Source organism: Lithobates pipiens, unplaced genomic scaffold (assembly GCF_037356315.1).
Source record: "Lithobates pipiens isolate NorthernLeopardFrog02 unplaced genomic scaffold, aLitPip1_a1.2 Scaffold_8, whole genome shotgun sequence".
Classification (NCBI taxonomy): domain Eukaryota; kingdom Metazoa; phylum Chordata; class Amphibia; order Anura; family Ranidae; genus Lithobates; species Lithobates pipiens.
In genome coordinates, this window is record NW_027507903.1 from 669,492,530 (window position 1) to 669,505,300 (window position 12,771).

Sequence of the window (12,771 nt, forward strand, 5' to 3'; positions counted from 1 at the left end):
TGCAAAAATAAATTTGGATTTTGTGCTAGGATGGATGATTGGGGAGGAGATTTTGTGGTTGGAGGGGAAATTTGAGGGGTACAGGATTTGTGTGAGGAAGGGGAATTTTGTTTGGGTACAGGGTCGCACGACCGCACAATTGACAATTAAAGCGACTCAGTGCCATATCACAAAAAAATGGCCTGGTCATTGAGCAGCCAAATCTTTCAGGGCTGAAGTGGTTAAATTATCTGTGCAGATTTTTAAATAAAAGCAAAAAAAAAAAAAAAAGTAAAACTGCGCTAAAATAGCTAAGGATATAGAAAATAAAAATAAGAATCCTAAACATTATATGCTTTTTGAAAGCAATGTCCCTGGAGGATAAAATGGTTGTTTTTGCAATTTTTTTATATTGCACAATATTTGTGCAGTTTAATAAAAGCTAATTTTAAGGAAAAAGTATACTTTAGTGCATTTTAGTTTATCCAAATACAATACAATATCCAATTTACTCCCGACCAGCCCATGTGAAATAACAATAAAAACTGGCCTCAGCCTACATGTCTCCACCAAATCACACGCTCTGAAGCATTTTGCCCTACCGGAGTGGGGGGGCATCAGGGTGTGTGGTTTGGTGGAGACATGTAGGCTGAGGCTGCGTTTTATTTTTTATTCACCTGGGCTGGTTGGGAGTAGCTTTAATGCTTTTCTCTTTATATTTACTAACCCCCTGGATTGGTATTGGGACATGCCTGCACCCCATGTTCTGGGACACAGGGACATGCCCTTACCTCTACTTTGAGCATCACCAAAAAACAATCAAACGGGTCACACCAAGCAAGTCAAGATTTAAAATTTAGATCACCCATGAAATGGCGCCAAACTATGGTACCTAAAACTTCCTATGGGTGACACATTAAAAGCCTAAAGGTTTAGAGTTAAACATGAGCTCTGGTGCTAGAATTATTGCTCACACTCCAAAGTTTGCAGTGATACCGCCATGTACGGAGTAATCACTGTTTACATGTGTGTGCGGGACCTACACTATATTACCAAAAGTACTGGGACACCTGCCTTTATACGTACATGAACTTTAAGCCCTTGTATACACGGTCGGACATACTGACAACCAAATCCGTTGGATTTGGTCCGAAACTGTTGCATACACACGGTTGGACAAAGTTGTTGGAAAATCCGATTGTACATAACGTGATGACGTTATTTCGTTACGACAGGACTACATTCAGGCTAGTAGCCAATAGCTTTGGTCTAGGAATTTGATCTGAGCATCCGTGGCACTTTGTCCGTCGGAGTAGGCTACACATGATTGGAGCATTTTGTCGGAAAATTTTACGGACAAGTTGGAAAACTTGGTCCGTCGGACACTCCGATGGAGACCACACACAGTCAGATTATCCGACAAAACGTTCCGATAGGACACATTCCGTCAGAATCTCCGACCATGTGTACAAGGGCTAATGGAATCCCAGTCTTAGTCTGTAGGGTTCAATATTGGGTTGGCCCACCCTTTGCAGCTATAACAGCTTCAACTCTTCTGGGAAGGCCGTCCACAAGGTTTAAGAGTGTGTCTATGGGAATGTTTGACCATTCTTCCAGAAGAGCATTTCTGAGATCAGGCACTGATGTTGGACGTTGGTAGCTGTTATAGCTGCAAAGGGTGGGAATTGTCCCAATACTTTTGACAATAAACAGTAAGGGAAAAAGTATTTGCGTCACATTTGATTTTATGTATGTTTTTCCCACTGACAAAGAAATTATCTGTCTATAATTTTAATGGTAGGTTTATTTTAACAGTGAGAGACAGAATAACAACACAAATATCCTAAGTTATAAATAGATTTTTATTTTAATGAGTGAAATAATTATTTGATCCCCTATCATTTGCGATTATTTGCAAATGGAAGAAACACAAAATAACTGTCAATCTCCCTCATGCAAGATCTCACCTCGTGGAGTTTCAATGATCATCAGAACGGTGAGGAATCAGCTCAGAACTACAAGGGAGAATCTTGTCAATGATCTCAAGGCAGCTGGGACCATAGTCACCAAGAAAACAATTGGTAACACACTACTCCGCGAAGAACTGACATTCTGCAGCACCCACAAGATCCCCCTGCTCAAGAAAGCACATGTACAGGCCCGTCTGAAGTTTGCTATCAAACATCTAAATGATTCAAAAAAGAACAGGGTGAAAGTGAGGCCCGGAACGGAAAAGACAGAAAAGAAAAAGTAATGCAGGGCCGGGCATGACAGTGTGTTTAGGGGAGACAATGCATGGGTTAATATGAAGAGATAAGAGGGGAGGGGACAATGAGTAAAGTCCAAGGGGGAGTGGTACTAAATAAGGAGGTGTTTTGTTGGTCTTTGACGGTGGCAGTAAACATATGTGATGGAAAGGGGTGGGGGGCTCATCGGTAGTATGTGCCCCTCCGGTGTATTCCAGCAAAAGGTTAGCTGGAATACTGTAATGGTTGCACTGCGGGAAGGGGGTTGTCTCCGAGCTGATTATCTGCTGGAGACCTATCATGTGGAAAAAGGTCCCGCAGTGTATTGGAGGGATATGTGTTGGAGTTCCGGGGTGCCGTAAAAGACCAACAGACTGGAGTTAAACAAGTTGTTATGGAGCTGATATTTTGGTATATATTTGATATTGGAGTTATTTAAATGGTGTGAATAATAAATAGGCTGTTATGGCCATTTCTACTCCAAAATTAAGGTGTTGTCTCATCATTTTAGAAGGGTAAGAAATGGGGATGTTGGAGTACAAGTGGTATAGCAGTAAGAGGCAGGTTGGGTACCTTTGAACTACACTGGTCAAGTGTTGTGGTCAGATGAGGCCAAAATCGAGCTCTTTGGTATCAGCTCAACTCGCCGTGTTTGGAGGAGGAGGAATGCTGCCTATGACCCCAAGAACACTATCCCCATCGTCAAACATGGAGGTGGAAACATTATGCTTTGGGGTTGTTTTTATGCTAAGGGAACAGGAGAGCTTCAACGCATCAAACGGACAATGGACGGGGCCATGTACCGTCAAATCTTGGGTGAGAACCTCCTTCCCTCAGCCAGGACATTGAAAATGGGTCGTGGATGGGTATTCCAGCATAACAATGACCCAAAACACACGGCCAAGGCAACAAGGGAGTGGCTCAGGAAGAAGCACTTTAAGGTCCTGGAGTGGTCTAGCCAGTCTCCAGACACTTATCCCATAGAAAATATGTGGCAGGAGCTGAAGGTTTGAGTTACCAAACATCAGCCTCAAAACCTTAATGACTCGGATAGGATTTGCAAAGAGGAGTGGGACAAAATCCCTCCTGAGATGTGTGCAAACCTGATGGCCAACTACAAGAAATGTCTGACCTCTGTGATTGCCAACAAGGGTTTTGCCACCAGGTACTAAGTCTTTGTTGTTATTCTGTCTCTCACTGGTAAAATAAACCTACCATTAAAATTATAGACTGATCATTTCTTTGTTAGTAGGCAAACGTACAAAAACATCAGGTAATCAAATCCTTTTTTCCCTCACTGAAGTGTATATTGCATTAGGATTGGAGTTGAAATTGACTGAATACAAATCTCAGAGCAAAGATGGGTTTGCTGGTGTGTGTTCTCTGTCATTGGATACCATTTCCTATTCTTGTTTTATCCTGTCCAGGAGAGAACATGGCCAAGGAGCAGTCACGTCTGAGAGAAACTGGTAGGTGAAGCTTGTATTATTATCTGGCAACTTCTATAAATGACAATCCAAATATTCTAAGTATAGATGCAAACTAGTATGGGAATATTATTAGCTTTATATAAGAATTATATTAATAACAGTACATACATCCAATGAACAAACAGGTATTATTAGCAATGGGTCCTACAAAAGTCCTGGTGGAATTGTGCACATATACCCGGGTATCTATAGTTATTAATAGGGATTTCTCCAGATTAGGGATGAGCTTGGTGTTCGAGTCGAACGCATGTTCCACTCGAACACCGGCTGTTCGCCTGTTTGGCGAATCCAGAACTTTGTTGCTGGCTGCTGATTGGCCAAGCATGCACTGTGACCCCCGCATGCTTGGCCAATCACAGCACCGGCAGTGAGGAGAGCCATAAGTGGCCACAGGCAGGATACCTGTGGCCAATTATAGCTCAGGGGGGTTTAGTACACGCCCCACACTATATAAGGCCGCCAGTGGCCTTGTGTAGTGTGTTGGCGTGCAGGGAGAGAGCAGGATAGGCAGGGACAGTGTCATCTTTGCTTGTGAACCTAGCCCAGATATAGTAGGTGTATTGTGCCTCCTGCACAGTATACACCTGAAGCTACCCCTTATTGCTGGTGTTGTTCTGTTTCTCTAACACAGGCATCTGCAGCAGTTAGAGTGGGTGTTGTGTGCCTCCTGCACAGTATACACCTGAAGCTACCCCTTATTGCTGGTGTTGTTCTCTTTCTATAATATAGGCACCTGCAGCAGTTACAGTGGGTGTATTGTGCCTCCTGCACCGTATACACCTGAAGCTACCCCCAATTGCTGGTGTTGTTCTGTTCCTATACCACAGGCAGCTGCAGCAGTTAGAGTCAGTGTATTGTGCCACCTGCACCATATACACCTGAAGCTACCCCTTATTGCTGGTGTTGTTCTGTTTCTCTAACACAGGCATCTGCAGCAGTTATAGTGGGTGTATTGTGCCTCCTGCACAGTATAAACCTGAAGCTACCCCTTATTGCTGGTGTTGTTCAGTTTCTCTAACACAGGCATCTGCAGCAGTTACAGTGGGTGTATTGTGCCTCCTGCACAGTATACACCAGAAGCTACCCCTTATATCTGGTGTTGTTCTTTTTCTATACCACAGGCAGCTGCAGCAGTTACAGTGGGTGTATTGTGCCTCCTGCACAGTATACACCTGAAGCAGGCAGCTGCAGCAGTTACAGTGGGTGTATTGTGCCTCCTGCACAGTATACACCTGAAGCTACCCCTTATTGCTGGTGCTGTTTGGTTTCTCTAACACAGGCATCAGCAGCAGTTACAGTGGGTGAATTGTGCCACCTGCACAGTATACACCTGAAGCTACCCCAATTGCTGTTGTTCTTCAGATTCTATACCACAGGCAGGCAGCTGCAGTCATTACAGTCAGTGTACTCTGTCTGCTCAGTGTGCACCTAAAGCTACCCCAATTGCTGGTTTTCCCATCTCTCTGCAGGCCATTAGTATGTCTGGAAGGCCAACAAGGAGAAGCAGATAGTCGCGAGCCGATAAAAGAGGGCAAGCAGGGTCTGTGTCTAGAGACAACAGTGCTGGTCGTGGACATGGTGCATTGTCATCAACACGTGGCCATGGCACACGCTTGTACTTATTATCGGCAGCTGGATGTGCTGAGCCGCATCATGCTGAAGACTTGGTAGAGTGGATGACCAAGCCCTCCTCATCCTCCTCATCCTCTCTCACCCAGGCTCAGGGTACTGGCAAAGCAGCTGCGAAAACGTCCTCTTCCCTCGTCACTCCTTCCCTAGACCTACCATGTCCTCCTGAGGAGTCCCCCAAAATGTTTGAGCACAGTGTTGGGTACATGCTCCAGGAGGATGCCCAGCATAATGAAGGCTCTGATCATGATACCCATCTAGAGGAAGGCAGTAGCGTGTGCGAAGAGAGAGGGGATGCTCAAGAAGGGCAGCAATTTGGCAGTCATGTTCCACCAACTGCAGCATACTGCCAGGTTTACTCCAGTGATGAAGAGGGAGGGGATGATGAGGTCACTGACTCCATGTGGGTGCCTGATAAGAGAGAGGAGGAGGTACATCTTCAAAGAGGCAGGATGCCCTCCGGGGGCCATCTTAAGGGAAGCACACCGACTGAATCACACTGCAGAGCTCCGTCTGTGCAGGGCGCTGCCTCTGCGCGTTATTCCAAAAGTTCTTTGGGGTGGACCTTTTTTGAGACGAGTGCATCAGATCGCACCGCTGCTATTTGCAACATATGTCTCCAGCGTATCTTGAGTGGCCAAAACATCAGCCACTTGGGCGCCACATGCTTGATCAGGCATATGTTGACCTGCCATGCAGCTTGTTGGCAAGCGTACCTTAAAGACCCACACCAAAGAACAAAGCTGACCTCTCCATGCTCCTCATCATCTAGGATCTCCAAGCCCACTATACTTTCAGTCCTCTCTGAAACCTGCACTGAGAGGAATGAAGGTGTAGAATTAGATGTGTCACAGCCAAGTACTTGCGGGCACTCTGCTAGCAGTACACCAACGTCCGATTGTAGCAGGCAAATTTCCCTGCCCCAGCTGCTGGACTGTCTAAAGAAGTTCACTCCCTGCCATCCACATGCCCAGCGGTTGAATGCTAGCTTGGCTTAATTGCTAGCACTTCAACTGCTGCCTTTTCAGTTGGTAGACTCGGCCCCCTTCCGTGAGTTTGTGAAATGTGTGGTTCCTCAGTGGCAGGTTCCCAAATGCCACTTTTTCTCATGGAAGGCGATTCCGGCTCTCTACTGGCATGTGGAAGGCAATGTCCATGCCTCATTGGACAGGGCGGTCAGTGGTAAGGTGCATATTACCACTGACTCATGGTCCAGCAGGCATGGACATGGACGTTACCTGTCTTTCACGGCCCATTGGGTCACTCTTCTGTAAGCTGGGAAGGATACAGGACAAGATGCAGTAGTGTTGGAGGTTGTTCCACCATCACACCTCCAAAATGCTACTACTGGTTGTGACACACCTCTCCCCTCCACCCCACTCCTCTTCTTCTTCCTCCATGGCCTCTTCCTCTGCTTTGTCCTCGGAACCAGCGGTGCTCTGTAGGCATTCAAGGGGCTACGCAAGTACTCAGGCAAAAAGATGCCATGCCGTGCTTGCGCTGGTGTGTTTGGGGGACAGGAGCCACACTGAGGCAGATATTTTGTCAGCTCTGCAGGGGCAGGCCGAGAGGTGGTTGACACCATGCCAGCTTAAGCCAGGAATGGTGGTTTGCGACAATGGCACCAACCTCCTCTCCACCCTCCGACAAGGACAACTGACCCATGTGCCCTGTGTGGCTCACGTCCTTAACCTGGTGGTGCAGCAGTTCTTGGGCAGGTATCCGGGCTTACATCATGTCCTGAGGCAGGCCAGAAAAGTCTGTGTGCATTTCTGCTGATCATATAATGCCAGTACTCGGTTGGCTGAGCTTCAAAAGGAGTTGAACCTGCCAAAGAACCGCCTTATATGTGACATGCCCACCAGGTGGAACTCAATGTTGGCCATGCTGCAGCAGCTACACATGCAGCAGAGGGCCATTAATGAGTACCTGCACAACTACGGCACCAGGACAGGGTCAGGGGAGCTCGGTTTTTTTTTCACCATGCCAGTGGGGCATGATCAGGGATGCATGCACGGTCCTATCACCATTTGAGGAGGTCAGGAGGATGGTGATGGAAAGTGCATGCATCAGTGACACTGTACCTCTTGTCCACCTGTTGGAGCATACGCTGCATGGAATAATGGACAGGGCACTTGAGGCAGAACAGAGGCAGGAAGAGGAGGACTTCCTTGCCTCTCAAGGCCCCCTTTATCCAGACAGTGTTCCTGCTGTCCTACCCATCACACAGGAAGAGGAGGAGGAGGAGGATTGTGTCAGCATGGAGGTGGAGCCTGGCATGAGCTGATGCTGAGCAGCACTCTTTTAGGGATGATTTACAGTCCCAAGAAACCCGTGGACTTGTACGTGGCTGGGAGGAGGTGGCTGCGGATCATGTTGTTCTTAGTGACCCAGAGGACTCCAGACCAAATGCCTCAGCTAACCTACGCTGCATGGCTTCCCTGATCCTGCAAAGCCTGCGGAAGGATCTTTGTATTCTTCGGATCAAGGAGAGGGACCATTACTGGCTGGCAACTCTCCTTGATCCACGGTACAAGGGTGAGGTTGCGGACCTTATCTTGCCGTCACAGAGGGAGCAGATGATGAGATATCTCCGGGAGTCCTTGCAGAAAGGTCTGTGCAATGCGTTCCCAGAGACTGGGAGATTACAAACTCCTGGTCCTGGACGTGTTGCTGAGGCTGTGGTCAGTCACAGAAGGAGCGGTGGATAAGGTGGCCATCTGACCCATGCGTTCAGACAGTTTTTTAGTCTGTAGCCCCAAGGTATGATCGGTTCCAGCAACCATTGCCATTGTCTGATTTACATGGTGCAGCAATACCTAGGGGCAAGGTCAGACTTGGACACCTTTCCCACCAAAAATCCTCTGGTTTACTGGGTCTTGAGGATGGAACACTGGCCAGAGCTTGCACAGTATGCAATCGAGCTACTGGCCTTTCCTGCGTCCAGTGTTCCTTCGGAACGCACATGCTGCTGGAGGCTTTGTAACCGATCACAGGGCGCTCCTATCCACCGACTCGGTTGATCGATTGACCTTCATAAAAAATGAATCAGTCTTGGATCACCACCAGCTACCAAGCACCTGAAGCTGATGTAACTGAATAATTTTTTTGAAATGTCACATCCCTTCAAGCCTGCCTATACTGATGCTGAGTGACTGTCATGTTATGTTGACTGACTATCCTCTTCCTCCTCAATGATCCTGCTGATAGCTTGGAAGAAAATTTTTGGTTCTGGGTGCCGCCACCAGTGGCTAAGGCCCAATTTTTCAGCCCCTGTTCAACAGGGTTGTGTAATTACAATTTTTGATGCAATACTTTGCAGCAAGGCTCATTCATGCACTCGAACTAGAGTATCTGGGAGAGTTTGCAGTGTTGTGGCACCAGCACCAGTGCCTAAGGCCCAATTTTTCAGCCCCTGTTTAACAGGGGCATGCAATTACAATTTTTGATGCAATGCTTTGCAGCAGGGCTCATTCCTGCACTCCAACTAGAGTATCTGGGAGAGTTTGCAATATTGTGGCACCAGCACCAGTGCCTAAGGCCCAATTTTTCAGCCCCTGTTTAACAGGGGCATGTAACTAACATTTTTGATGCAATACTTTGCAGCAGGGCTCCTTCCAACTAGAGTATTTGGGTGAAGTTGCAGTGTTGTGGCACTGGCACCAGTGCCTAAGGCCCAATTTTTTAGCCCCTGTTTAACAGGGGCATGTAATTAAAATTTTTGATGCAATTCTTTGCAGCACTTCTCATTCCTACACTCCAACTAGAGTATCTGGGAGAGGTTGCAGTGTCGTAGCACCAGTGCCTAAGGCCCAATTTTGCAGCCCCTGTTTAACAGGGGCATGTAATTACAATTTTTGATGCAATACTTTGCAGCAGGGCTCATTCCTGCGCTCCAACTAGAGTCTCTGTAAGGGGTTGCAGTGTTGTGGCACCAGTGCCTAAGGCCCAATTTTTCAGCCCCTGTTTAACAGCACAGTGGGCAGCACAGTGGTGTAGTGGTTAGCACTTTCACCTAGCAGCAATAGGGTCACTGGTTCAAATCCTGACCACGACACCACCTGCCTGGAGTTTGCATGTTCTCCCTGTGCCTGTGTGGATTTCCTCCGGGTACTCCGGTTTCCTCCCACACTCCAAAGACATGCTGGTAGGTTAATTAGACCTTGTCTAAAAAAAATTGGCCTTAATATGTGTATGTGTATGTCAATGTTGTATGTGTTTGTAAGCGTGTCAGGACCTTACGGGGTAAAAGGACCACGCAAAAAGCCGCAGGTGGACTCTGGTGGCAAGAAAGCGCCCTGAGGCAATTCAGTTCGCATAGGTAGCGCTATACAAGTCACTAACAGGTGCATGTTATTATAATTCTTGATACGGTGTTCCCCTTAATATCTGTACAAGACCCAAAGAGGCTTGTAATGGGCGGGGGGGGGGGGCTACCCATGAAATTTTTCTCAATGATTTTCATCCATAGTGCCGGAACCAAACATTACATTAAAACCGTAAGCAGTTTTAAATGACTTTTTCTTGATCATACATCACGGGACACAGGAGCTTCATTACATAGTGGGTTATATAGGCACCTCTGGTGATTGGACACTGGTTGACCCTAATTAAAGAGAATTCCTCTCCTATATAACCCCTCCCATTTGGGAGGCACCTCAGTTTATTCGCCAGTGTCTGGTCGATGGTCACGTAAAACTTAGCTCTATGCGGGTCCCGGCGAGGGCCGAAGGGCTACAACAAACCGGATCCATACCTCGGGCCGATATTTGACTCCCAAGATGGTATGGTACCCGGGCCTCGTCTGCCGAAGAAACGAGGTTTTGCCTGTAAGTCCTCTCCATTGGAAGACTGGGTTCTGGGACAACCAGACTTGGGGTACTGTTGACTCAGGGCGCCCGTAAGTTTCTGGCAGAGCTTTTTACATGGCCCAGGTAGGAGGATCTTTTCGTAAGAACCCCAGATACGCCTGAAGGTTGGCTAACAATACCCGGGAACAGGTAAGGGAAGTCATCCTATATATTTTAAATATATGAATGGATTTCTTCATTGTGAGTAGTTGTATGTCTTACCTGGTTTCCACCACTAGAGGGAGTAAGAGCAGCCTGATGCATACTTACATGCCTTTCAATACAACATGCTCAGTGAAAGCCTGGTTCTCCAGCTACTCACGTCTCCCTTACAGTTCCTGCCACAGTTAAGGTAAAAAGGGGTCCCATGCAGGTCCAGGGGTCCCACGTTGCTCCCTTTGGGTTCTCCTCCCCCCCCCCCCCGGATCCCGCGGTCCTCGTGCACGCGCGCCGGGCGCGCTCCCGGCCTAATGGAGGAGGGGGGGGTGTGGTTGCGAGCCGTGCACGTTAGTGTGCACAACGCTGTAGTGCAGGCGCCAAGCGGCAGTTTTAAAAAGCCCAGAGCGTCAGGGGACTGTAACTGGAGACACAGGAGCTGTGGGCTGTAAGCATCCGTGGGGATTGGATCCAGGCAAACCTTAAGACACCTACTCAGCATCAGGTTGTGCAATTTAAGCATATATTGATTTATTATGAGACTTTAAGTGCAACAGTGATTGCATTTGTACTAGTACCTCTGCTTTGTAGCTTAGTACTATGTCTCCTCATAAGAGGATTTCAGGGGCAGGTAATAAAAGCACTGGCAAGTCACCGCCTGTTCCAAAAGTGCCTGTGAATTACCATCCCCCTCTGCAAGACTGGAGCCAGCCTCTCATAACGAGTCAGTGCACCTGTCATATTTTGCAGCCTCTCCTAATGTCGCAGCCCCGGTTTATATCACTGAGGACTCCCTTAGGGCTACATTGGTGGGTTTTGAAGGGAGGATCATGAATTTTATTTCTGCTTCCCTAAAAGATAGCAGGAAAAGGGGTAGATCCCCTCCCTCTGCTGAAATCCCTCTCTCAGATAGTTGTTCTGAAAATGAGGAGGGATCCCTATCTTTGGATAAGGGATCATGAGCAGTCGGATAAGTCAGAGGTAGAGGAGATAGTCCCCTCCTCCCAGGCACTCAGAAAGCAGGTGCAGTATTATACTGAATTGGTGCGTACCACATTCAGAATGCCTGCAGCTGAAATTGCTACATCCTCTGTCTTTTCCCTGGGAGTCAGGAAAGCCCCAGACTGCTTGTTCCTTCCCAATTCATCCTTCAACGGAAATTGATGTATGAGGATTGGGGACATCCCGATAGACTGTTTACTCCTCCCAAGAGGTTTTCTATGCATTATCCTGTGGAGGAAAGTTTCACCAAGGAATAGGGGGTCCCATCTGTTGATGCGGCGGTTTCTTGTGTGAATGTATAAAGGAATACTAATGCGCTCCACCTAATGGTTCATAGGAAGACTAAATGAGTACAAAATTATATACACAGGAAGCAGCCAGCATAAAAACAGTGATCTCAGCACCGAAAGTGAGTGTATAAAATAGTATAAATAAAAATGCGGCGCTACCTAAAAGTGCTTATACATATACAATGAGTAATAATAACAAAAATATAGTGCAAATGAGATACTATCCCACTATATGATAAATACAGCATATATAGTGCAAAAAATAAATCTGCATAAATAATCCAAATGCAAAAAAAAACGTACAAAAAAATTATATATAAAGTGAAAATACGTGAAAAAATCAATCCAGTGATTAAATATAAAATAATCAATATTAACAAGTGATTGTCCACAAGTGTGTGAATAAAAACCTAGCTTGTCCTTGGATAATGCGCAGGTATTTAAGGATCCAGCTGACAAAGGGCTGGAAACCTTATTAAAAGCCTCCTTTTCCATGGCTGGCGCTGTGGTGCAACCTACAGTCGCAGCCGTGGGGTTGTGTCAGTTCCTCAAGGAACAGGTTAAACAGATGTTTGAACTCCTTCCCAGTGAGGAAGTAGAGAATTATGCAGAATTGCCTCACATCTTGTGTTTCATAATTGATGCGATTTTGGATTCTGTCCAACAAGCATCACGTTTGTCCCTCATGTTGGTTCACATGCGAAGGACCCTATGGCTAAAGAATTGGGCTGCTGAGATGTCATGCAAAAAACATTTGACTGGGTTCCCGTTTAAAGGGGAGCGTTTGTTTGGGGAAGAATTAGATAAATCCCTCCAAAATATTTCGGGAGGTAAGTCTACACTCCTTCCAGTCAAAAAGAGCAAACGTCCTTCATTCAGGCGTACTCTTTCTCCCGAAGCATCAAGCTCTAAACAGTGGCGACGGCCTTCCCAGCCCTCCGCTGCTAGAAAGCCTCAAGGCCGAGCCCAGGGACAGAAAAAGACTTGGGGGCGAAAGCCTGCCAAGCAGAGCCCCAAAACCTCCTTGTGAAGGGGCGCCCCCGCTCGGCCGAGTGGGGGGAAGGCTCCTGCAGTTTGCAGGCGCCTGGCGGGAGGAGATTCAGGACAAATGGGTGATCTCTTCAGTATC

The 12,771-nt window shown here is 47.0% G+C and overlaps 1 protein-coding gene across 1 annotated transcript in view; it reads left to right on the plus strand.

The window, feature by feature from the left end:
• LOC143962515 (uncharacterized) overlaps positions 1 to 12,771 on the plus strand; it is a 189,382-nt gene that overhangs the window by 17,492 nt on the left and 159,119 nt on the right. Inside the window, exon 3 of the mRNA XM_077471790.1 lies at positions 3,653 to 3,694. Within this exon, the coding sequence (XP_077327916.1) occupies positions 3,653 to 3,694 (42 nt within the window). The remainder of the gene's footprint in view (positions 1 to 3,652; positions 3,695 to 12,771) is intronic.